Source organism: Seriola dumerili, unplaced genomic scaffold, assembly GCF_002260705.1.
Source record: "Seriola dumerili isolate Sdu_G_001 unplaced genomic scaffold, Sdu_1.0 BDQW01000538.1, whole genome shotgun sequence".
Taxonomy (NCBI): Eukaryota; Metazoa; Chordata; class Actinopteri; order Carangiformes; family Carangidae; genus Seriola; species Seriola dumerili.
The window spans coordinates 2,249,715-2,276,832 of NW_019174793.1; the positions used below are offsets into that span (position 1 = coordinate 2,249,715).

The 27,118-nt window shown below is 40.0% G+C and overlaps 1 protein-coding gene across 1 annotated transcript; it reads left to right on the forward strand.

Moving 5' to 3' along the window:
- Window positions 1-1,910: 1,910 nt before the first annotated feature.
- On the forward strand, window positions 1,911-19,950 carry LOC111235884 (tetratricopeptide repeat protein 31-like). The gene is made up of 10 exons (XM_022764454.1): window positions 1,911-2,063; window positions 14,432-14,514; window positions 14,896-14,964; window positions 15,520-15,579; window positions 16,387-16,557; window positions 18,162-18,290; window positions 18,432-18,477; window positions 19,280-19,370; window positions 19,497-19,638; window positions 19,774-19,950. The coding sequence occupies exons 1-10, from the start codon at window positions 2,018-2,020 to the stop codon at window positions 19,948-19,950; spliced, it is 1,014 nt and encodes a 337-aa protein (XP_022620175.1). The 5' UTR covers window positions 1,911-2,017.
- Window positions 19,951-27,118: the final 7,168 nt, after the last annotated feature.

The window sequence follows — 27,118 nt, forward strand, 5'->3', positions numbered from 1 at the left end:
AAGTATATAATGTACCTGCTGCCAGGTTTGCATGAAAATGGATGTTCATGCATCATTATTTCTACTTTCTGATTAGATTCCAAACACATTGTCTGTCTCTAATGAATTTCCACCACATTTTTTGCTTATTTGATTTGCTTTCAAAGATATGACGCTCATGTGCATCATAAATTCTATCAGTACTTTACTCCCACTTAATTCTTACTCTATTCTGTTTAAACTGGTTTCACTATACGGTGGTGAACGGAGAAGGTTGTCAACCTTGTTAGCTTGGTTGCATTCACGTATAGAGAGCTTTGTGAATTTACTTTTTGGGGAACCTTTATTGTGTAACTGACAGCTTGATATGACATGAAAATCATCCCAATTTTGGCAACATGAAGTCTTATGTACTAAATTGTAAAAGCTTCTGAATGTAGAAAGCTCGGCAAGCTTTGTGCTGTATGTCAGACTCAGTCGTTCATTTTCAATTTTGCATTCAAGACCACAGGTGTATTCAACACATGTAATATAGCAGTTGTTTATGTTGCATTAAACTAGATTGTTTTTGGACCACCCAAAACTAAAACTGCAGCACTTATTCAAAATACAATACAGAAGAAAACAACGTCACAGTCTGTTCATACCAATGTGGATATAATCCTTAACACCACATACAAACTAACCTGTACCTCACAGTACAATATTACAGGGCAGTGGATAGAGGTGTCAGTGTACAGTTGTTGCAGTGTCAGGGTTTCATCGATTCACACAATTATTCATTCCATCCATACCAGACAACTGCTTTCCAGTTTTAAGTGGGTTAGCATGCCAGGAAATACCAGATGGCTTACAGTTTGTTGTTCTCAGAATATTTCTCATTTCTTGGCAAGACGAGTCGGTTTGCCCCTCACGGGAAAATAGGCACAAAGTTCTGAAACTGCCAAACTGACTTTATAAGCATTTTGGATTTCTACAAGAATTTCCTTGAAATAAAAAGATTGGCTAGTTTATATTTCTTTTTTTTTTTAATTGTATGCTTCCATGTAGACATTTTTAACATTTTTGCATGTGGCTCACCTGCCCTTGCTGGCTTGAATTTGTATGAGGAAGCAGATGGAAGTGGAATGAAGTGATGGGGAAAAAGGAAAAGGCCTGTAGAATGCAAACTGGTGACTGAGCTGCATTACTACATGCATAGCCTAAGCCAAACTGCATTGCTTTATGAATGACATGGAATAGCCTATGCCTGAAACTTGAACTGAGGTTAAAGAAAATATATGAAGGTTGTAAAAAAAAAGCAAAATCAATGTGTGAAAAATATTACTTTTTGTGAACTTTTTAAAATTGAAATTTTTTTTTGCTGGGAAGTAAGAACGTGTAGGAAGACTAAATGACACTGGGTTTAAAAGTTTCTGTCTCAGTAACTTCCATCATAGTTAAAATACATTGATTCGTTTTATAGCTGGAGCTAAACTGTATAATGATTAATGGATGGTGTGTGTGTGTGGTGTGTGTATGTGTAAGTGTGTGTGTGTGTGTGTGTGTGTGTGTGTTTGTGTTTGAGGGTTTGTGCGCAAGTCAAATTAGCTGATCTAAATCAGTTGTGTGTGGCCAGCTGCTACTGGTTGCCATAGAGACGGTAACTGCTTCTTACACCTGGTTAAAACAGGCATCAGTGGTGAGACACACCTCTCAAACTCTGCCTTGTCAATCAAAGCCCATTATCTCCAATCACCTGCTTTTGAGCTTTTAATTTTTTACGGTTGCGGCCGGAAGTCATCTTCAAATTCTGCCCGTCATTGTTTTATTGTTGAAAGCTACGACCGGAAGTTAGTTTTGTCTCAACGGCGGTTAGCTCGACAGTGGTGACTGGACAGGCGGAGCGGAGAGGGATCACCGATATTTCACATGAACCGGTAGCTTCACCGGCGAAGTGTCAGCGCTAAATGAAGACCGAGGAAGTGTCGTGTCTTACGGCGTAACAGTTTAAGTTTTATTGCGAGTGTGTTCCGATAATGCTGGGCGGTAAAACCTGATGAAGTTCACCAGAGATATCTGCCGGCTGCTGGGCTTAGGAGGCGGTGAGTAAACCCGCCACTGAGCCGTTAACAACTTTTGGTTTTTCACTCAGAATAAGTTGGTGACACACTTCTGTGAAGTGGAGTTTAGCTGTGATTTGTGATGCTATCTCAAAGCCACTGTCTCTCAGGCTGAGTTAGCAATGATAACCCATGTTGAACCGTTAAATTTGATGCAACAGCCCATAAATAGCGTTTGAGAAATGGGTAAAAGTATTTAAAAATGGCCAACACAGGCTACAGTATGTGGTGTACAGTAGCTATACACTGAAGTTAAATGGAAATATTCAATGTTGTGGACACTAACTTGTCTTTTGCTAACAACTGAATACAGCAAATAGCTAGGTTGTCTAGTTAAGTGGTTAATATGAATGATTTCCCAATTACATTTTGTGGCACATTAGCCTGACAGAATTAACTTTCAAGTTTTATTTTTAGGTTTGTTGTTTTTTGGCTTGCTTGTTTTTCCTGTGTAAGCGGCACTTTATTTAAAGGATAGAGAGAGGAGAGAAAGCTGCGTGTTTGAATGTTAAGCACCCATATTTTTGTTTCAGCCATTGTTTATGAAGAGACAGTGAATGTATGTTTGAGCTGTAACATACAGTATTTCACAGTGAAAAGCTGGTTCTACTTGTCCAGGTTGTATGAGTGTGGTAGGTTGAATTGCTTTGAGCCCAGTAAAGCAATTTTCTGGAGAAAAAGGGGGATTTTTTTTGGAACAATTCACAATATGTTTTGTGTTATACAAAGAGGCCAATTATACATGGTGAAACACACAAGTAAATATGCCTGACAGTGAATTTATTATGCCTGTTGTTGGGCTCAGAAATTGCATGTAAGGAACGCCAGAGTCTGTTAGATGCAAGTTATTACCAGTGTTGTGTTGAAGTCTTTTTCCTCTGTTACCCACCCTTATGTCACATTCATAGGGATTCACCTATCCGACACAAAAGATCAACATTAAATACAGCTTCTTTGTCAATATCATTATAAAATTCAGTGTTACATTAAATCACACTGGATCGTCGAGTCAGTTTGTAGTGCCATCATACCTAACCACAACTGGCCATCTTGTGCCATGCTTACCATAACCCAACTTTTACCCAAACACCAACCAGTCATCTCTGATGCCTAATAATAACAGAACATTAACCGCACTAAAGCCCAAACTCCAAACATGGAGGGCAGTGCTACGGAATTCATTACTGGAAGTGGAAACAGACTTGAATAAAGGCCCTGTAGTTACTGAGGATGATTATGGAGGCACTGGTAACTGTCTGCTTGCTTTACTGGACCCCTTTTAAGTTTAGTCATCCAATATCAAGAATGGCATGTAGAAAATCTGCCTCTTCTCCCAGCGCATTGCACTTAATCACTAATTCTGGACGCCATATGGTTCATATTTTAGCCCTTTATTCTGCAGCATTTTTAGCTTTGGATCTGCTGTTATTGTGGTTTGTATTTTATTGTGTGTCCCTCATTACAAATTCATTTACAAGTTCATTTGTGTTTCTGATCATTATGCCTAGATTCATCTGGCAGCATGTAATAAACCCAACTAAAATATTTGACTGGCAAAGGAGTTGTGCAGTAACCATGCAAGAATGCACTGAAACTGGTTTGACCACAATTGCACCTTTTTAAGTATCACCATTGGTTAAACCAGATCAAAAATAACTCTGGCATTCACGTAACACGTCAAAGCTTCGATTGATATCTCAACCAAACCAACTAATATTACATAAACCTGCTTTGATACTGAAAGAACAGGCTGAATATTACATTATAAGAGGAACATGTTTCAGGAATAATCATTGACTGAAACCGTAACTATAAAGAGAAAAGAGTTGATATCTCACACTGCAAAGACTAAAACAATTTCCTGAGGGAATCCCTGGACTTCTAAAAGTTACATCACTCAACCTGGTCCCATGATACAAGCGTAACGTCCTAAAATAAAAACATTGACCTTCGATTATGAAAAATACTGACAGTGCAGAGCAGGAGAGATTTAGCTGAAGGAGGCTACAAAGATTAAATTTGACATTTTTCTTTTTGTATACTGTCATTTGCATGAAGGTAATCTTTTCTCGTGATGTGAAGAGGCATAATCTTAAGACCTTCTGCTCATTCTGGCCAAATGTAAACCCAAAAATACCTTTGTTTTCTGCCTTGGCTTATAAATCCGTTTTATTGCGTCTTCAGTGCACAAGAAGTTTGTTGATTTCTCAAATGATCACATGCAATTTTATTTAACTTCAAATGACGAATATCTCTGAGTAGTTCTGCAGTAAGCATGGTAATGTACATGACAAAATGCTCTTCAATGGACAACAGGGAAAAAAGGTTTTTATGTCTAATTCAGGTTTTCATCAGAGTTCATTGATACGCCCTTGAACTTACTTACTAGTCGTCAGAAATCAGCAGCAATATTAGACTCAACCGAAGTGACTAATGACTTACATTATAACCTCCTTTAAAAACTGTAAAAATCATCAGTCACATTTTGAGCTGTGTCGTTTATTTCTTCCAGACATAAATTAGGTTTATTTCAGTGTGAGTTCCTCACAGTGTTTGTCAGACCTCTGGTCCTTGGACTGTCTCACCAAGCTCCTTTTTATCTCCTCACATTCCTTCATATGCCTCTTTTTTTTTTCCTAGCAAGAAACAGCCGATATTTAACATTTTATTCCACTAAGCATGAAAGTTAATTCTTTCATGGAAATTGTAGTTTGACAAAGTAATCTCAACTCAAGGTCTACTTGCTGGCTTCTTTTTTTCCAGAGCTTTGTGGTTGTCACCATGACTCTGCAGAGTTTTAACAATGATGAAAGATGTGTTGCTTTATCTAAATCAGTGCTGCATTACAGTCACTGAATTGACTTGACTCAAGGCCCACTTACTAGATTTTTGTAGAGCCTTTAACCAGGGGTCTTCATCATCACTTTCCATGAGCTGTAGAGTTTTAAAAACTTTTCGAAGTATGAAAGATGCGTGGCTTTATCTCAGTCAGCTACCATCTGATCACTGATTGGACAAAATAAACTGGACTCAAGGTCTTCTTACTATCTTTTTGAGGAGCTTTTACAGATCTTGTGTTCTTCATTATTACATTAGACAAGCTTTAGAGTTAAAAATAAAACGTAGAGATGTGAAATATGTGTGGCTTTATCTCAGTCAGCTCTGCGATATGATCACTGATTTCACAAAATGATAGACTCAAGGTCTACTTACTATCTTTTTCCAGAGCTTTCAGCCACATCTCACAGTCTTCATACACAGTTACAACGTCTATACTGACAGACATTAACATTCGTCTCTTAAGTGGATGGAGTTTGGTCTGATTAAGACTGTTCTAGAAGAAGATAGTAAGAAGACCTTGAGTCGATGTCACTTTGTTAAATCAGGAAAAGAAAATGAATGTAGCACTGATTTTAGAGAAACGTATCGTGGACATTTGCAGGCATCAGGTGACCTCGTGCGATCTCACCGCACTGGAGGATTCTAGTTGTTTGTCTTGTTCCTGCGTAGAACAAATATCTGCTGATGAGTCAGAGGAGAGCACCTCAGTCTGCACCAACGACTTTCATGTGTGTTGGTTTTGTTTTTATTTGTTTCTGTGTCTTGGGTGTGTGTCTGTTTGTGTGTTTGTCATCCGTTCAGTGCACGGGCCAAGGGAGGGGCACATTCACTATGGACAATCATTAGCCTCGAGCTTCCTGTTCCTTGAAATGATTTGGCTAATGAGAGAGTGAGAGAGAGAGAGAGAGAGAGAGAGACAGACCTTTGAATGTTAATGCTTTATTATTGTGGTTATTTTCAGGTCTTGTTTAAAGGTGTGCAGACTCACTCTGACCATATAAATTACAGGTGTATTCATTCTTATATGTAACTGTAGGAGTCTGACTTTGAGGAGGGTCCTCTATCAAATCTTCCATCACAGAATATGTAATTTTATATCACTAAATATTAATATAATTGTGATATTATTTTCTGGAAAATCAATTTAGAAATTGATAATAAATTAAATAACCAGACAGTAATGTCATAATGCAGTCAGCATTTTCCATAATAATAGGCTATTAAATTATTGTATGTAGCAATCATAATAATAACAATAATATTATGACTAAATATCCAACAGTTGATAAACTTACATGTTCTTACAGCATATTTTATGGTCCAGCCCTGGTCTGAGTTTTGAATTAAAGCTTATTTTGATTCATTCAGTCATAATGAAAGAATCTATCTCTTCTATTAACACATTACTGACGTAAACACAGCCTCAGAAAACATGTGGAAATTTGTCTCTCAAATATGACCCCACATATACTGAACATTTTCTTTCTTTTCCTAATCAATGCCCAGAGCCTTTACTGACCTAAAGTGAAGTGAGAACCAGGCCAGTGTCTCACACAGGACGGGATTTCCTGCAGTGATTTGTCGTGGGTATGAGCCATGCTGGCAGAAACAAAGACCTTGTCCACTAACATAATAGAAAATGATGAAACGCTCATGTGATATTTTACAATAATATAATTATATTGGATTGAATTTGGCTGTTTTTTTTTTTTTAATTCTATTCTATTAACAAAATTGATCATAAGATGAGACGTGTAAGGATGTGGGTGTTTTACCACCTCAGCTAAATAGTTTGTTATCATAAACAAGTTTTTTTTTTGATAATTAATTTGATCAGATTTTAGTCAGACGCCTCTTTGTGCTCTGAAGTGATCCCGTTTGCTGTTGTTGTAACATCACTGTTGTTTCACATTAAAACCCTTCCAGCTGTTCAGGCGGCCGAACGCTTTCGCTTTCCTGGAAGACTCGTATTATGAAACATCTACAGGAAGTGCTGAAATTCAGTAATGGCAGCAAACAGTAAACAGCGTGTGGGAACAGCACTTGTGTTGGAGAGATAAATTCAGAGTGGAGAGTGTTGCATGACTGTGGCCTCTGTTTCAGACCAGCCTTTGTTTGCTCTCACTCACCATGCCTGCCACTATTTCAATAATAACTTTTTATTTGAGGACATAATTATCCTAAATACTGTATTTTTAGTGTCAACAATAGAGGATAGTGTTTAGTGTTTGATTTGACTTATTTCTACTGGCGTTATCCTGAACATTCAACTCTTAAAAATTCTGAATTCACTAAAAAAGTACAACGCTAATCTTGAATTCTCTATTTTTCCCCCCAAACGTATTCTCATCTTTTATTCTGCATGTACCGTAAACGGAAAGACAACAACTGAAAACACTGATACTGAGAGTGGCATGTGTGTGTTAACATGGGTGTGTGTTTGAATGGGGGGGTGGAAGCTGTCAAGGCCGCCCTGTTAGAACCGCTGCCGTTCGCCACAGGTGGTTTTCATATCAAACAGTGACACATGGTTTGTTACACACAGCTCATTCTGGACTATTTGCCCCCCCCCCTCCCCCTCTACATTTTTGTCGTTGAAATAAAACAGCAGACATCGAGCACTATCTTTAATAAATCTGACAGTATGTGGCACTGCTTAAGAAAACTGCAAGTCTGTGGACACTTTGCTGATTACACATGAGCTCACATGCACACAATGTTCCTCTGCGTGTGGAAACCTGGCTTGTTGTCTTTCGTAGTTGATTTGAGAGTTTCCATGGTGTTTAATCTGCTGAGTAAATATTACAAATCTAAGATGAATGAAAACCAGTAAGACCTCACTGAATCATGTCAGAATGAGTTTTCATCAGAGAGGTGTCTTTAAGGAAAGTCGTCATATGACAGCAGTCACATCGCACAAGCCCCCCCCCTCTCTCTGCTGAATCCTGTTGATGGCTGTGGGGCGGTCGGTATTCAAATCAAAACAATATGTGTTGGTAATTGTGATCAGAAATACTTGTGGTATTTTTTTATTTATTTTTTTTGGTTGTGGTGCACAGATTGGATTGTCTTGGTGCTGCGTGTATACATGTGTGTGACTGTCGGGAAGCAGTAACTTAGACTTTTTAACATTTTTTTTCCTGCAGGAAAAGGAAAGTTGAGTGAGATGTTTTTCTTAACGTTCACAGACTGGATAGAAAGTGAATTCTCGACGTGACACATCTGCGTATAGATTTAGATTTTCTATAGATAGTGAGGCAAAGACTCAATGTTGTAAGCTGACAAGTTAATTTACATTTATCCAGAAGCTGTGGCTCGTAAAGCTGGAGTAAAATAACAGAAGCTGCTTCTTAAAACCAAATTAACAATCCACTGGACTGAAACTGTAGACCTGAAGAGGTTTCGTCACTCGTCTTCTTTAGTTCTGCTGACTAGTGGGAAGTCCCAGGTATTTAAAACTTACGCGGCTGCCGACACCTCCGATGTCACATGACGCTGTTTTCACGTTAAGGCCAGACAGCAGTGGGTCATTTTGTCATTTTGTACCAGCTGAATGATGGAGATGAATCCACAAAGTCAGACACACATTAACACACACAACAAAAACGCTCCAGCATTTTATGTGAGTTACGCAAAATTCAACTGATGTGCAGTTTGAAAGCATCTTTTACAGTTCCCACCTGAGAGAGATAGAGCTCATGTACGTCCATGATAATAGGGTTGAATACTGCGAATTGAGATCTTGCTATTTCCAGTGAATTCTCTCCAAAATCTGCTTCTGTTTTCTTATGAAAATACCTGCAGCAACCTGTGATTGTCCGGCATGCGTCTTGTGAGTCTGTGTGCACCTGAATGTTTGCGTAATGAAAACTACAGTACGTCCTGAAACAAAGGCCTCCTCCACACCTCCACATGTTGTAGCTAAACTCCAACCTTAAGATATTTATTTTTAATGTATTATAGCTTGATAAACACACTAGCTGTGGCAGATTCTTCCAATTATTTTTCCATGCTAAAATGGCAGCCTCCTTGTCAGCTGTGGTGTGCACGTGGAGTGTACAGAAAGCCTTAACCTTGCAACTAAACCTGCAACAACAGATCTCCTGTTCCTAAACCACATAAATAACCTGCTGATACTGATGCATTAAACAGATGAATACCATGGTAATAAGAGAATAGCAGCAGTAATGATAATACCGAGAGATGTAGTAATCCAGTGTGAATATTAGGCTGAAGATCATCAAACACTCCCAAGTATCCTCTTAAGTGATAATGTTAAGAGGACGTACTAAAGGACAGGGGATCAGACAGTGATGTGTGATGTGTATATGATTTTTTTTGCATATGGTGCAGCTGTAGTTTACTAAAGTTTACCGTAAGAGAAGAATACCGTCAGAACGTTTGACTAAACAACACAGTTGATTATCTATAGTTCTGTGTTTAAAATCAAACTTAAGTTCAAGTGGAAATTTATTTATGCAGCCGAGTGTCACAAATCACAAACTTCCCTCAAGACGCTGTCAGCATTAAATTATATTCAGAGCTTGATGAAAACTCACTTCATTACCTGATGAGACTTCTTCTCAGGACTCTGCAGGTGTGTGCAGTTAATTGTCATCGCTCTCATTTAGTGTCCGGTCTTTACGAAAGCAGTCGGACTTGCTTGAGGTTCTTGAAGACGTTTCGCCTCTGGTTTGAAAGGCCTCGTCAGTTCTAGCTCGCTAGTCGGGGGAGTCCCAGGCATTTAAGTTCTTGTGGGGTCATTAACACCTTGAGGGTCGTTAAGGAGAGTCATTGACCCATCCGGTCACCATGTGTTAAGTTGTCTGGGGAGTGAGACCGCACAAGTGGCTGATAATTGATGTCATATTGATGTTGGCTTCTTCAATTCCTCCTTCAAACCATCAACCCCTCGTCCTTCAGATGTCGGTGGACTGCTGAGTTTTTTGAGATTGAAGATCTGTTTTGTCACGTCTGTTCATTCACAAGAACGTAAACCGTCACAAATCTTGTCTGATGAAGCTACAAATTAGTCACAGCCATTTTTAGACTGCTTTTATATATCCACATTCACACAGGCCGCCTTCATGTGAGTTCAGGAAGGCAGCTCTCCTCTGAAGAGCAATACCATACGGCGTCGTCTATAGGCTGTTCTCATGTTAGTGATTTTATGTTATGGGTGTATTTCAGTGACAAACCTGTAATTTGTCTTTGGCTAAATGTGGATTGTTGTTTTAAAACAGGCGTGTTACGTTACACCCTCACAAACATCCTTCGCCCTCTCTGGTTGTTTCTCCTGCTCACCTGCCTCGGCTCTCGCTGTGAGTCAGATGGTGTTGTTGGTGTTAATGCCAAACAGATTCAGTTTCTGCTCGTTCCAGAAGCTCCTGAACAGACGCTCTACTGCTGGACAGAGTGTTTCTCCCCTCGCCTTTCATCTGTCAGCGCCTTGTGTTTTGAATGAGGAAGACTGTGTTGGCCTGATACAAGTACACTGTCCTCCTTCCAAGAACTTTTGATGTTTCATTTATCCAGAAGATGCAGCCTGTTTGTTTGCACCAGCAGTTTCATAAAGGATATGAAACCTGTATCTTGCTGATGACAGCTTTCACGCTGATTGTAGCACACACTAGGGCACCGTTCCATATGTTCCTCCACACATTTTGACCGTGATCAGCGATATGATTGTTTTAGTATCAGAAACCAAAGATAGCTTATTAAGATTCATTAGTATTTGTATGTTTTCTGGTTTTTCTTCTTTCGGCGCAGAATTTCTCAGTCTCACAGCAGCTCGACAGGTTTTGCTCTTACTGTCTTTTCCTATTGTGTTCTTACAATATATATATATATATATATATAACAGTGTGAATCTGCCATTGAATTACTTTGACACACAGCTGCAAATGACACAGTTTACACACAGTCTGTTTTTGTCATTGTTGTTTCAAAACCAGAAGAATTTGGTCTTAACTCGCTTTCCCAGCTTAATATTTGTTTTGTATGAATTATATACACAGATTCAGCGCTGAACACTTAAATATCAGCCAAATATATGCAGTAAGTTACATTACATAACTGTGTCTCATTTAATTATGCACCAGTAGTAAATGTAGAAGGGCTTAGTAGTTAACATGAACAGAAAGTAAAAGTAAAACCAATGAAATACCTGAAGTAACACATGTTCAGCACCAAATATAGAGACAAAAGCAAGTGAAGAAGAATTAGGGAGATTTCCCACCTTTATTTTCTCAGTAAGTTCAGTTCAAACTGGTGGTGAGAGATAACACTTACAACACATTTCACACATAATTCAAAAGGTTTGCATGACACCAGAAGGAAACAGTTAAGTAAAGGCTTGGCTTCATGTCAGGGAGGTCTTGGATGGAGAAGGCCTCCCTGGCCTCAAGGCTGAATTTCCACCTCATGAGATCAGGGAATTTCATAAAGGGGTTTTTTGCAGCTGGCCGATAAGATAAGAGCCTTGCTGTCCAGTGTCCTCCCAGGCCTACCTCCAGACCTGAGACCATGTTTCCTGACTGATCCTTTCATTGCCGTGAGGGCAGGAGAAAACATGTTTGTTTCCAGACTGCTCTGGAAGTGAGTGAGCACAGCCTGTAGCCAGCCTCTGTGGCAGAAATCCAGTTTCACTTAATTAACTAAAAATGTGATTCCCATTGACTCAGCTTGAGTTTCTTCCTTCCTCTCTGCAGCACAAATTTATGATTAGTTTTCTCTCACTCTGCAGGAAATGACAAAAACTAAACATGTATCTGTGCATTGGAGAAATGTCATGTTTACATTCCCGGCTAATTAAAATGTTGCTTCCTTTGATTATAGTAAATCCTCATAAATGTAAGTTTGTGAACATGTTCCGTTTCAGTCAGAGGATGATTCTGCTTCATTAAACTACAATGATAATTTTTCTGCTGGGAGAAAATGACATAAAACAAACTCATGTAGAGAAAGACAAACACTCAACAACAGGCTGCTGCTGATCTCAGTAGAAAAGTCTGGTAAAGGTTTCAGTTATTTAAATCTCCCGAGGCAGTTTGCATATTGTATTTTGTTTATTCAACCTGTGTCAGCCGTCTTATAAAACCATTTACGACTCGCTGATACTTGTGCATATTTTAATTACACGGATTCCTGCCAGCGTTTTGGCACAAATAGTTGAACTGCCTTCATCATGATTGTCAGTTGTTTAAATAACATTTCCCATCAAAACTTCGATGGTGCTGCAACTTGTATTATTCCTCAGGCCGTGTTTAACACCCCCAGCCTGCCTCCTGCTTTAATCTTTATTTTGTGGTTGAGGAGAAGTGGGTGGGGAAAAGGAAGTGGAATCATTTTAATCAGCACTTACATCATGCTGAGTGTAAAAACCCAAATATTTCTACAAAATAATTCATATGTCTACATCTACAGTTTGTAGTTAAACATAGTAAGATTTGCAGAATTCACTTGGATTAACAGCGTAAGACACTAAAGATTTTTTGTTGTCGATACTGAAATTGAAATTTGGCAGTTAAAAAATCTGATATTGATACATCGGCCAATATTCTTCTTTAACATAAACATTGCAAATAAACAAACATTTTGATGAGCATCCATTAAACTTGGTTACTTAAATATCGTCAGACCAAGTTTTGTAGTGAGTGAACAATAAACTAGTTGGCGCCCTCTGCTGGTGAAATCATGTCATGGCAGTACTGTTTGTGAATGATCTAAAACACATTTTTCACATTTCTGATGATTGATGAAGATTACTGGCTGATTCATTGATCAGCCAATATATTGATTGGATTCTAATTGTAATGTAAAGAGGTTAGTGGCACTCTTCGTCCTGTAGCTGTCACTTGAAATGAAAACTGGCTGTCTGTTTTTGTTTCTTGTTGCTGGTTGGTGTGAGCGCATGGTAACTGATCTGCTTATGCAAAGTCGGCACTCGTCAGCTGAGTGAAAATTTTACCACCAGCTAACTGATGTATGACGTAGTCGCTGGCAGCAGAGATGGGTTTTTACCCCAGTGTCTGGTTGGTAGATAGAAATAAACTGAATTAATCTCAGTGGGGATAACATGGTTCAGCCGAAATGTAAACATGAGTGAGGGAGTTAAATATTTAAGATATGCTTCCAGGTAGCTGAGCACTATTTCTGTCCAGAGGCCCCTGGATATTTCTGGCATGGCAGCCTCTTAGTGTGGTATGAGGGGAGCATGGATTCCCGTTTCCAACACAAACACTTGCATGGAGCCACTTAAAACATGCACCGATACATCTCGTCCAATCAGACTGATACTACGTCCTACTTGTTAACTTGCGACTTAATCATTTTTTGGACTAATTAATTAATGACAAGCCAAAGACGCAGTGAAAAGATGTTAAATTTTGGATTTAAATCTTTCAACTGATTCCTTTTGTTCACGGCTTTGAAACTTCTGGGAAACATTAGAAAAACATTGTTCTGTGCTGGATGCAACATTTTCTAATTTTAGCAAATAATAAAATTTTTGTTTGACATAAATGAAATTAAATAAAATGTGCCAAAGGAAAAGACAAAGAAAAAGAAACCGCCGATCAGTGCTGCCAAAAAAAACCCCAAAAAACCCAACAGCGTGCTTTAGGTGTAAAAATGGTTTGTGTGTGTTTGTGTTCATTGTGTTGCTGGAGGACACTGGGGGCTGCCCACTCACAATTAGAAAGCATTGGATTTGAAATATACAAAACAATAACATGTCAGATCAGTCCATATCTTGCTGCCAAGTGATGGCAGGCGAGCTGGTGGGAGGCTGTGAGTTAAACATAGTTAGCATGTTGAACAGACAAGATAAGATGGGTTTTCGTCATGTGGTTTTCTCCTAACAGTGATATGTATGAAACAGACTGATGTGACCACAGGCGCAGTTTTTCAGTTCAAACAAATAAAGAGGGGAACCAGATGTTGGCATATTTATTGCCCTTTTAAGGTTTATGGAGCAGAGTCGACCGACGCTAGTCATGTTGTGTAAGCGATGCATTGTTGGACATTCGTCATCACTGTTCATGCTGTTCCTGCCGGCCTCTTGCATTTGTCACAGTGCTGATAATGCTGAATTTACTCTTGTGTGTCTCTATGGTACATAAACCTGTTATTTTACTGCCTTTGTTTGGCAGTTTCTCAGATAAACTGCTGCCATGACGCTGAATGTTTTCATTCTTCAGAAACAGGAACCGAGACATCAGGCTAAATAAAGGATCACCCACTCACAAGCTGCCACACGATCACCTGTGTAGTTTTGCATGGGAAATGTGTCAGTCAGGCATTGCAAGTCCACACACACACACACACACACACACACACACACACACACACACACACACACACACACACACACACACACACACACACTCAAGACAAACAGAAACAGAGAGAATCGTCTGTCTTTAAAGAGATGCATTCAGTGATTCATTAAAAATATATTTCTGTGTGTGTGTGTGTGTGTGTGTGTGTGTGTGTGTGTGTGTGTGTAGATGGGCCAGGTGAGGATGAGATGGAGGCTCAGGACGGTGCTCCTGACCAAACAGACAAAAGAAAAGGCCAAGACTCATCACAGGTAGACTGAAAGATTAATATATAAAGTGGATCAGTGTGAACTCGGTTACAGAAATACTTTACTGGACATGTATGAACATATACAGAAAAATCACTTGCACTAAATGTACAATAAAAACTTAGATCAGAGTCTCGTCTACAGGCAAATACTTTTATATTTCTGTCATCTCATAAAGCTGAAGACCAAATACTGACTCAAAAGCTCTGTGTGTGTGTGTGTGTGTGGTTGTGTGTGTGTGTGTGTGTGTGTGTGGTGTGTGTGTGTGTTGTTGGTTTTGTTTTTTTTTTTGTGTGTGGTGTGGTGGTGTTGTTGTGTGTGTGTGTGTGTGTGGGTGTTGTGTGTGTGTGTGTGTGTGTGTGTGTGTGATTACATGCTGACCAGGTCATGCTGAACAATGAGGAAGGTCTGGATGATGAGGAGAAAGCACGGAGGAAAGCTGAGAGGAAGAGAGCAAAAAAGAAAGTGAGTAAAAAAACAAAAAGTATAACTAAATAAAATAACAAAAACAAAACAGAGCATTTAAGAAATATATTTAAAAACACAAATAATTAATTTCACCTGTAGCTGAGGTGCAGTGTGTTGTCTAAGGACAGGAATATTTAACATCACACAGAACAAACTGCAGTTCAGTAAAATGACATATAATGACCCTTTAACATCCGCTGTAAAATAAATAATCAAATAAACAAAAAACAAAACAAACTTAGTAACAAACTGAAAATGTCGTCCATGTTGCGTCTCATGTCTTTTATTCTTCACGGTTCATCTGTTACTGAAACAAACGTACCTGCCACGTTCCACGCGTCACTGCACTCACTTGTCACCACACCTTTATTTGCTCATGTGACATGTTACCTGTCTTCCTTTTACCTCTCCATACATTTTACCACACCCCGCTCATCGCTGTTCCCACACCTGTCTCCTCACTGTCTGTTACACACCTACCTGCGTCCGTACATGTGTCTGTACCATCCCACAGCCACCATGTCCATACTCTCCTTTCAGAGGCAGAAAGAACGGAAGAAGCTGGAGAGGGAGGAGAGGATGGAGGATGTTTTAGAGCAGGTGAGATCACAGAGAGTCTGAATGACAACTGTCTTTTTCTCCTCAGCTGCTATTTCTCTCTATTTCTTCAACAAGTCTGGAAAGAGTTTATATGTTTATATATGTTAGCCTATACGTATATCTGTACACACAGACCTGCACGTGTTTAAAAGTTGTCTGCTACATGTGTACTATAAAATTCAATAGTGATGCTTTTATTAAATTGTTTCACTGATTTCAAGCCATTTTCTGAAATTCCAGCAAAATGAAATGTTTTCATTAATTCACTTTTACATCAAGGTCACATCCAGGTCTATTCAAGAATACGTGATTCCACTTAGGAACCAAATCCAGCTCCAGTTACTTTATGAGTAAGAATGTTAAATCTCATTCATTATCATTAATCATTCATTTTTTTTATCAATTTAAAAAAAAATTACTCCTTTTTTTTTAAAATAAATAATAATAATAATAAAAAATATTTTAGGGGGTAATTTTCTAATAGAGCTGCACAATTATATCGAAATCGCAGTATGACCAAGTGTAATATCCAAATTGCAGGGGCTCCAATGTTTTGATAAAGGTAAAATGTGCCAGACCATAAATGAAGCGCTGTGGTGCTACAGAGGGATCTGACCTACAAATCATATTCTCCAGATGTAAAGTGAACATGCTTATTTGGTAAAACACCCAACAAAAATCACATCATCATCATTTAGAATTTTTTCACAACTGCAATCAAAATAGCTCCCAAAATAATCGCAATAAGATTTATATTTGCATATTGTTCCAGCCTTTTTTCTAATGACGCTTTTAAACTTGCAACAGGAAGAAGAAGAAGCGGCCGGAGCGGGGTCAGAGAGTAACAGTGAGGAGGAATTCAGAGTGGAGGAGAAATGGACCGAGGTTCGTCCCAGAAACAAATGCAGCCCTGAATCAGTCCCCGCCCTCGTGACCGGGGAGAACAAGAGCAAGTTACCTCACAGGACCTCAGAGGAGGTGGGTCGGAGCCAGGGCCGTTATATCACCCATTCCTTCAAAATAAAATGAATGATAAAACACAAAGTACCTGGTGACTAAGTATTAACGCAGCAGAGTGACCTGATGGGTTCACGAACAAGACATCGAGTCCTTCTCTGCTCACTCACTGTAAAGTCCACAAGTAATGAAATGTAATTGCTGTGGAACGGCAACTTAATCGGTCGTGGAAGTCGTTAAACAAATGGATCTAAACTGACATTTTCTTGCATCACATGCCACATTTACCTAATGCTGAGTGTTTACTCGAACCTATTTTGTATGTCTGTTGAATGTCAGTAGGTCTTATAACTCTTAGTACTCTTAGGAAAGTGTCTGAACTCTGCCTTTACATACAAACAAATGGGTTTTTAGTTCCTCTCCAGACATGTTTTAAACTTTTAACTTTTAATCTTTGACATGATTTATCTCATAAAAAGTAAAAAAAAATAGATAAATAAAAACTGGGTGTTGAAGCACATCTACACTTCTGGATCAGGCCTTATGCCCCGCCCACCACCACCTGCTGGCTCCAGGTGGACAGGTGAAAGAGCAGAGAGGAAACATCAGACCCAGACTCAGGAGGAGAACCAGAGACTAGCAGACGGATCAGAACCGTTAGCGTAGTTAGCATCTTTTATTTTGTTTATGTTGTTTATTAGCTTGTAACTGGCAGTGGCTGACACAGTTTTGGGTTTATTTAGCCCCGCCCCCCCCCCCCTGTTCCCACAAATTGACAGGATTGGTTCCTTAGGTTTGTGACGTATTTTCACAGTTACATCATAAACAGACTGGAGCTTATAAACAAAAATCACATGTTCTCACGAGTTTTGTTAAACTTTAGTTAAAATGGAAGAAAAAAAAAATCCAGTTTCTTTCCTTTACAGGCGTGAATAGACTTGTCTGTACTCGTTACCATAATTTACCATCTCTTGTGTTCATACCAGTTAAGAGCATGAATGAAGCTGAATGAAGCACACCACACTTTCCTTGGAAGAGGACCGACACCTCTGTCTTAAGGTATCTCGGTGCAGTTACCTCGTTGCACCTGCGTCTGATTGGCTCCCCAGCTCAAACCGACCAAACTAGAAAAGTTTACACTGCAGAGTTTCAATAAAGGGATCGGTATGAACACACGCAATACAGACAACACGGTCTGAACTGTTTAATACGATTCAAGGGCGCAGGGCCTTAGCATGATGCTGGTTATAGAGGTTAAACATAAAGTCATAAAAGCAAAACTCTCAACCACGACTGCAGTGTCCATGAGCAAGACACTGAGCTCTTACCAGCTCCAGCAACATTCAACCTATTTATTCTAATACGATACTTAACACACATGCAGTACACATAAAACCGCAGCCCAGTGTTTTGGATCCAGCTCCCCCAGATGTGCTTCAGCACCTGGATGACTGATACAGACCTTCAGAGACGACCCGTACTGATTTACTAAACATCTAAATCAACATGTTGGTCAGAGCAGGCGTCTCTCTCTCTCTCTTTTTTTGTTTTTCTGTAGTTAACTGTAGTTATCACATGCTGAGTCTGTTGTGTTCAGTGTCCTGTGTTACTTGTGGGTGTTTCAGGAGCCGGAGTGGGACGTCAGCAGCGCGTTTGTGGCTAACGCTGCCAGCCACATCAAACTCAAGGGCCTGAAGAGCCGAACGGCACAGATCACCAGAGAGAACAAGGAGAACGAGGCCAGGAGCAACCAGGTAACAAACACACAGGACTGAGAGTATGAAACCCGTTATCTCCACCGAGGTCTTATCAGGGATTTAATGGAGCGCTGGTGGGAACTGGTGAAATCGGCATTACACAGACTGCAGCGCTGTAACTCTGTGTTGTGATTACAGGGAGAGAGCACAAAGGAAATGAAGAGGAGGGGAGAGTCTCTGACAGGTAAATCTACCTTTTGTCCTTCTAATGACTGAATAAGAATGAATAAAGTTGATTCAGATTTAATTCTTCATGCTCCTTTAACCATGTTATCATATCAGTATAATTTCATTAATTACATTAGCATAGTTACAATAGCTTGACGTTTTATTTAATGTGCTGTGTTGAGTCAAACTTTAGATTTAAATAGAAGTATAATGGTTAGAGATGAGTTTAAACTTTAACTCGGATAAACAATACAGAATCAATTTGAAGGTGTTTTCTACTGACATTGCAACTAATACAAATTGTGAAAGTTTGAGTTGTTTCGAGTTTTGAGATGTGAGTGAGTGAGTGTGTTCTTACTCAACGACAACGTCCTGGTTACAAAAATAATTCTGCTGGAGCTGAGCACCTGTTACAGGTGATATCAGCTGCTGCTAATTAATGTTAGACTAATTCTAAGAGTACTCTGCTCCCCAAAGATCATTTGTGAGGGGAAGATCCTTCACTCTGTCACACACCTGCGGGTGGACTGAGTGTTTCTGTAGTTCATACAACACCAGTGAGGGACGCGTCTTCTCTTTAGCAGATCACAGACAATTTCACGAGTCGCATTCTCCCAGTTAATTTCATCCACACTGTGTGAAGAAGTAAACTTATAGTCTTGAACCAGGACCTTCAGTATTTAGATTTAGTAGGATGATTGAGACGTGTGTGTGTGTGTGTGTGTGTGTGTGTGTGTGTGTGTGTGTGTGTGTGTGTGTGTGTGTGTGTGTGTGTGTGTGTGTGTGTGTGTGTGTGTGTGTGTGTGTCCAACATCCAGAGCAGGGCATCCAGATGTTCCAGCAAGGCCAGTACAGCCAGGCAGTGCACATGTTTACAGAAGCCATCTACTGTGACCCCAAGGACCACAGGTGAGCTCAGGTCATGTGACCCAGGTCGTGTCCTGATGCCTGACGTTACTTCCTCACGTCCCTCTGTGTCCTTCGTCACTTCCGGTGTGTGTCTGTGTCTCAGTGCGTCTTCCTCTCGTCTCTCAGGTTCTATGGGAATCGCTCCTACTGTTACTGGTGTCTGGAGCAGTACCACGCCGCCCTATCAGACGCTCAGAGGTCCATCGAGCTGGCTCCTGATTGGCCGAAGGGATACTTCCGTAAGGGGTGTGCCCTGATGGGGTTAAAGGTCAGCACCTGCCGTACAACAGACTAAGACCTCTTTTAACACGCCTGTGTAAAAACTTAAACTACAGTCTGATGACCTGTGTGTGTGTGTGTGTGTGTGTGTGTGTGTGTGTGTGTGTGTGTGTGTGTCACACAGAGGTACAGTGAGGCAGAGAAGGAAATGGAGCAGGTATTGAAGTTGGATCAGGACATCACAGAAGCGTCCAGTAAACTTGTTACCTGCCGGATCCTGCAGCTCATGGTGAGGAGCTTCACGAGAGACCAGAAGGATTTTATAAAAGGACAGATCCACCAGGAACTTCTGGCCTTTTGAGTTTCTTTTTTTTTTTTTTTTTTTTACCTGTAGGAGATGGGTTTTGAGGAAGAGCAGAGTAAACTGCTGCTGGAGAAGTTCAACACTGTTCAGGCGGTCCTCACCTCCTCGGAGGCCAAAGGTGAGAGGGAGATGAAGAACCACATCTGTCCACACGGAGGCAGCAACACTCTGTTACAGTCAGACTCAGTTTCATCTCCAAGAGACGCAACAGAGACGCTGAATATAAATATATACATATATTTACTATTTACTAGTTTAATTTACTAAAACTGAGGTAAAACATATTATAGACAGAAAACTGCAGTTAGAGGGTTTTAAGAGGCACAGACAGATGTAGTGTTTATCAGTTTACTAGAGACAGGGACAAGAGTAGAGAAGCAATCTCCTCTTTATTCTAATGAAGACATGCAGCAAGATCATTAACTCCACACACAGTAACTTCATTTTAAAGTGTCTGACTCCATGATGAAGGTCCACTGAGGAGTAACCACATTAATGCAGCGGGTCAGAGAAACACGGTGATGAACCATTTAAAATACATCTCACTGACTGTCCGTCTCCTCTCTCCTCCAGCACTGAAGCACACAGATCTGGAGAACCAGAGTGGGTACGTTCTACGACCGTGAACATCACACATAATCACAACAGTGTCTTTAAGATTCTTAGGAATACAGAATGGTTCGGTCCAGGCCTGAGAGTGTGAAACGTACTCAGTGTTTCATTTCTCCCCCTGTTTTCTTCTCTCACTCTTCCTCCTTCCTCCTCCTCTTCCTCTTCCTCTTCCTCCTCTGTCTTCCAGGAGCTGTCGCTCTCTGTGGGTTGGAAACATCACATTGGAGGTTACAGAGAATGACCTCTGGGAGCTCTTCAAAATGTAAAAACACCAAATGTGTGATTTCGTCATTCACATGTCATGTCGCATCATATTCATGCACATAACTAAATCATTAATTCAATTTTTATTTTCAATTCAGTTCTATTTGTTTAGAGCCAAATCATAACAAATTCTAATTATCTCAAGGCGCTTTCCAAGCAGATTTAAGTAATAATAAATAATAAATCAGAGCAGGTACTAATGAAGCAGCATTATAAGACATCTGCACCTTCACACGGCGTCACCTGTAGGTAAACCTCACTGCTTAAGACTAGAGGTACGGTTGTATTACAGTGTGGTAAGACGTGGTGGTAGCAGTCAACACCACCATGACCTCCACATTGTAAAATAAAGTGTATAAAAGTGTGTGAATAGTCGTAGTAGTTGGTGTTGTTGCAGCAGTAGAAGTGCAGTAGTTGAAGCAGTAGTACTTTTGTAGCTAAGAAGTTTTAGTAACTACTACGAGTAGTTCGAATAGTACTTGTAGTAGCAGGAGTAAAACTGTAATTATAATAGTGACAGTATTGTCTGTAACGCACTGCTTTGCTGTACGTTAGAGGCTCTGTGTTTCCATGGTTACAGGTTTGGTGAGATAGAGAGCATCAGAGTTCTTCACGAGCGCTTCTGTGCCTTTGTCAACTTCAAGAATGCCAACATGGCCGCCAAAGCCCTGGAGAAGCTGCAGGTGGGTGACGGACCGTGTCGTCTTTAGGTGAACACAAACGTCAGTGTGGCAGTTTGTTAGTTTAACCTGTGTCCTCCTGCCCAGGGGGTGGAGCTGGGGAGCAGCAAGCTGGTGATGAGGTACCCAGACCGTTGGATCCAGCGGAGCCTGCCCTCCGTACAAAAGACCGACACCGGCCTCGGCTCCAACGCTGCAGGAACACAGCAGAGCTCAGCTTCCACAGGGTACTGAGTACTTTTAATTCTTTGCAAAAATGTCTCCAACCTGCAGGTGTGAACTCAGAGTGGGCCCTGACAAACTGACACCATTTTACCCGCTTATATCTTTGACCTGTTGAAGGTTTGGGGGTGAGTTCTGGTTAACGTTAGAGTCAGGATTAATGTTAGACATGTTGGTGTGACAGCTCAGGTGAGGATTTGAGTTTGGGGATTACGTCATGATCATTGAACATCAGCCCAACTCCCACAGACGTGAACACTGAGCCCGGTGGTTATTGACACTCTCCATGAAGTAGCATCACACATGAAGCATGACCCTCTCCTCTGGTTCTGACCACGCAGGTCCAGACGGAGGGCGCCCGTAAATGGAGACGAGTGCTTCTATTGGCGGACCACAGGCTGTATCTATGGCGACAGGTGCCGCTTCAAGCACATACCAGACCAGCAAGGTCGAAACAAGAAAACATGGCAACCCTAAGTACCCGGACACACTGAAGAAGGAATTACAGTGAAAAAGGAGAAGAGGAACAATGAGGACATGAACAGGAGGATGTGCCTGAGAATACTGACAGAGAGAGAGAGAGAGAGAGAGAGAGAGAGAGAGAGAGAGAGAGAGAGAGAGAGAGAGAGAGTACGAGAGAGAGAGGAGAGAGAGAGAAGAGAGAGAGAGAGAGAGAGAGAGAGAGGAGAGAGCTAGAGAAGAGAGAGAGAGAGAGAGAGAGAGAGAGAGCCACATGTGTGATGGCTGAAGTCAGAAGTTGTGACTCTGACAGGAGTCACTTTACAGGGTCTGGGACCCGACCTCAGAGAAGACGCAATAAATCCATGTGACACTCAAACTTCTAACGTAAGGAGATCCTCAGAGGAGCATCACCGAGGAGGCTCGTAGCTCCATTTGGAAAACCCAGAAAAAGCCTGATGGACTCCTGGTTCCTGCTGTGTGAGGAGTCATCAGAAGGATTAACTGGAGAGTATCAGAGAGCAGCTCTGTGACTAACTTTATCTCTGAGCCTCTGTATCCTAACACCTCCTTGAGTTGCTTTAAAATGAAGTTATTTTCCTCTTTTTTCTTTCTTTTTTTTTTTTTTTTTTTTAAATATTTGCACAAAATAATAAATCAATAAACATTGATATTACACCACTTTGTCATTTTTATTCTCTGACTAGTTCATATAAACGTTACTCCATTATTTACTTTCCTGTCTTCACCTTCAGCAGCTGTTAGGGCGAGCTGCTGTGATACTGACAGTGCGGACGCTGACTTAAGTTTTGCTTTCCAGTAATGTGAAGTGGGAGGAAGCTGTGCCGGGTCTGAGTCCTCAGACCCGTGATTTCTACAGCTCTGACAACCGTTTTTTTTTTTTCTTCTCAAAACCACATCCTTTTCATCTTGACGTTGAGCTCTTCGTTGAAACTAACCCCACACATTATTTGCCCCGTGCAGCTCTTACCTGCTGATGTGTCCTGACAGACGGAGAGATGAGAGGAGCAGCAGCACCGTGTGGACTCGTCCTCCTCCTCTCTGTGTCAGGTACGGTACGTCTTCATTTACCTTTCAGGGCGGTTAGCACGTAGTGAGGTTGTGTAACTTCAGAGGGAGTCTGAACTCTCAGTCCGTCACTTCTAGATTTGTGGCGGGATGAAATGCAAACCTTGAAGCCACGTTACTCAAAAATATAAAAAGATCCCGTGTGTGCGATTAATAAACCTGACTCACGTGCTACACCAGGGGTCTACAACAGGTGGCTCACTTCCTGTTTTAGAGCAGCTCACCCAAAGGTTCTGAGAGTTTAGCACAAACCATGGATGCAAAGTACAAACTTTAAACAACAGGACAGGAAATCTCAACACAGACGCATCAGGACAAGAGAACAGATATAAACTAAACGGTGCCACTTTACAATAAGACTCGCCTTATAAAGGTTTTATAAATGGTTCATTTGGTTGTTAACACTTAATAAATCATTAACAGTTTTCATACAGTGATGCAGGCTCACTATTTGGCAAGATCAAGTTAATGCTTACTACTCATTAATTTAACTAATGAGTTACTATCTTTTATAACAGGTAAAATGAGCTTTATTATAAAGTGTAAAACACATCATCATTTATTAATCAGTTACTATAAGGCTCATTTTACCAGTTATACATGGTGGTAACTCATTAGCGAGATTAATGAGTAGTAAACATTGACTTCATCTTGCCAAATCGATATATTAAGGCTGTTTAATAATTGTTTATTTATGATTTACAGAATTTAGAATTAATTAATTAATTTACAGAATTAATGACCTAATTATAAACCATTTATAAATCCTTCACAAGGGAAACCTTATTGTGAAGTGGTACCAACTAACCAACAAACAGGAAGTATGTTACCATGGATACAGGGAGGAGGTAAACTGTGGGCTTTAACGTCAGCCCCATTTTTGTTTTGTTTTTTCAGCCTATGTTTGTTTACATTTTTGAAAATGAGGTGAAGTGAATGATCTATTCTAACTTCCAAATAACGGCAATAACGGTATTTATTCCACAGTTATTTTCTTATGAGACTTTTAAATTGCGCCACTTTCTGTTTTGACTATAATGTTAAGACTCTTATTTTGAAGAAAAGAAGTTGTTGGATGCTGTAAAATGATCTGTTTTCATGTTTGAAGTTTTTTAATTATTTCTCATCTGACTCATGGGGAGAGAAATATTTCTCAATATTTTGTTTCATATTGAGATTGATATTGATATTGATATTGATCTGGTTAACTTGTCTCTGCTCGTCATAATGAACAATTAAAGTGTGTAGTGCAACACACAAAGCTCTGTGTCCTTTCTGTAAGCAGGACTGCAATTCATGTTTACTACATTCGTCAGAGTTATTAGGTTTAAGCAGAAAGAGAGACTTCTCTAAAATTGGACACAAAGTAAAAGTGAAGTGTAAAAGTGTTAGCGGCAGTAGCTGCCAGGCTACTACGTGACTTTCTCAGTTTGTCTTTCCATCAACTATATTTTAAGAATCTTTTGCATCATTTGCAAAATATCAGTAAGAATCATTTCTTGTTTTTAACTCGGGGGGTTTACAGACATTTGTCTGTTCATGCATATTAATAATCTAAAGAGGAAGGAAGCCAGACCAGCGCTCAACATCAACTAATAATAATCAGGAACAGGAGATAAAGATGTTATCTGACGTGAAGTAACAGATGAGAGCAGCAGCTATGAGTTTGACAGAAGCAGCGACTTGGACTATTTTCTTCCTTCTCTCTGCGTCAGGTACTGAACATCTGCTTTTTCTGTTGTGAGCGAGTTAACACACTAAAGACACTAGAGAAAAGTGTTTTTTTAAAATAAATAAATAGATTAGACTCGTGATGCAACAGCGGAAGTTCACGTCTCTCTGTCTTTAGAGGGAAATCAACAGAGAGCTGTTTCTGTGAATTTCACGTACAAACTTTATGAACTGACTTTTTACTCCACGTTACTTTACAAATTAAGATTCTTGAGGGGTTTATTAAATATGATGCTTTGCTATAAATTAAACTTTTGCTTTCAATTTGCTGGTTTCCCTTTAATTGTTTTTAACAAGTTTGGATCAACAATTACACAGCAATTCCTTCTTGCAAACTTGTTCAGAAGACATTATAGATTAGTGGTAGTGGTAGTCGTAGTTGTAGTAGTAGGCAAAAAACAAACAAACAAACAAAAACACAGATTCAAACAGTTAATGGGTTAAATTTCAGTTTCAGATATTTAGTTCATTATATTTCTAAAAGTCTGAATCTGCTTGATGAAAATCTGTGAGAACATCAGACAAATTAAGTGGATTTTTTTAGGTGTGGCTCTACGTATCACAGTAGCCTTGATGCTCTGCATTTGTCTAAAGTTTCCAATCACACTCTGCGGAAGAAAGGAAAGCAACCAAGCAAAGCAGACTCTGTATTTGCATTTACCAAACACTATTATTATTCAACCTCCCGCTTGTTTTTGTCCTGTTCCGTTAATACCATGTTTAAGTGCACAGATTCAATACATCACTTTGCTCCTTTCTCCATACCTTTGTTTACTTTGACATAAACCAATAATTATACTTAAACTTTTCTTTTACAGTGTATAATCTTATTTATTTTTTATTTTTTTTAAACAGATATTAGAAAGTTGGTAAAAATTAAAGAAAAAAACGTTTGACACAGAAGTCACAGAGTCCCAATTCTAGTTATTCCTCCACGCCGACAACAACAGCTGGAGACATTATGTTTTCAGTCAAAGGTCAAGATCGCTGTGACCTCACAAAACACACTATTGGCCATAGCTCGATAATTCATATACTAATTATGATAAAATAATCTTAATACCTAATACCATACAGTGGGGTCCAGAAGTCTGAGACCACTCTCCCAATGGGAATATTATATGAGTCTGGAAAGATGTGGATGAAAACTGCACCTTGTCTGGTTGGCGGAGGCGTACGATGGTGAGACAGTAATTCTAGTTAAGATTATTCTAGTGCAGTTAAACAGTCCAGAGTTTCTTTTACATTAGCCCACTCTCACCTACCTACAAACAAGTTGGTACTATAAGATTATCTTTGTCTCATATTGACCTGAAGTGGGATGACATGAGAGCACACACTGTAAACTGGTTTCTGAAGGGCGGTTTTGAAGCTCAGAGTGAGCTGCTCCACCTTCACCATCTTGGCAGTTCCCGACTCCGCCCCTAACTCCTGGCTAATCCAAAAGGAAATTAACTCTAGAGGCCAAAACTGTTTTTGTGCCAGGCTGTAAACATATTTATTTCTGCTGTAAAGTTGGACATTTTAACATGGGAGTCTGTGGGGACTGACTCACTGTTGGAGCCAGACTCTAGTGGTCGTTAGAGGAACTGCAGCTTCTGGTTCTTCTGTGTTGGCTTCGTTATTCAGCCGGAGGTTGCTGCTTGCATGAGAGTCAAAGTAAATTTTGGTAATGTAGTTTTATACCCGGAAAGCATCTCTCTCCTCATGTTGTTATGGATCTAATTATGGTTTCTAATGTGCTCTGTTTTACAGTGGTAAAGGGTCACAAAGACAATAAAGGGTTGTGCACCCCCACTCAGATCTGTGCCATACAAGGATCAACAGTGAAAATAAACTGCAAAATACATGGAGTTGAGGACATCATTTGGTACACTAAATGGTCCCGTTCTGCACCTGTGGATCTGATAAAAGACGCCAAATACGCGGGTCGTGTGACGTACAGTTGTGCAGAACAGAGCTGCACTCTGATGATCAGGAACCTCAAACTGACTGACTCAGCTCAATACAGTTTCCGTTTTAAGACGGATAACCTTTACTCACCAAGATATCACGAACCTGGAGTCTCTTTGTCTGTCACAAGTAATATTTTCATTTGTATGTTAATT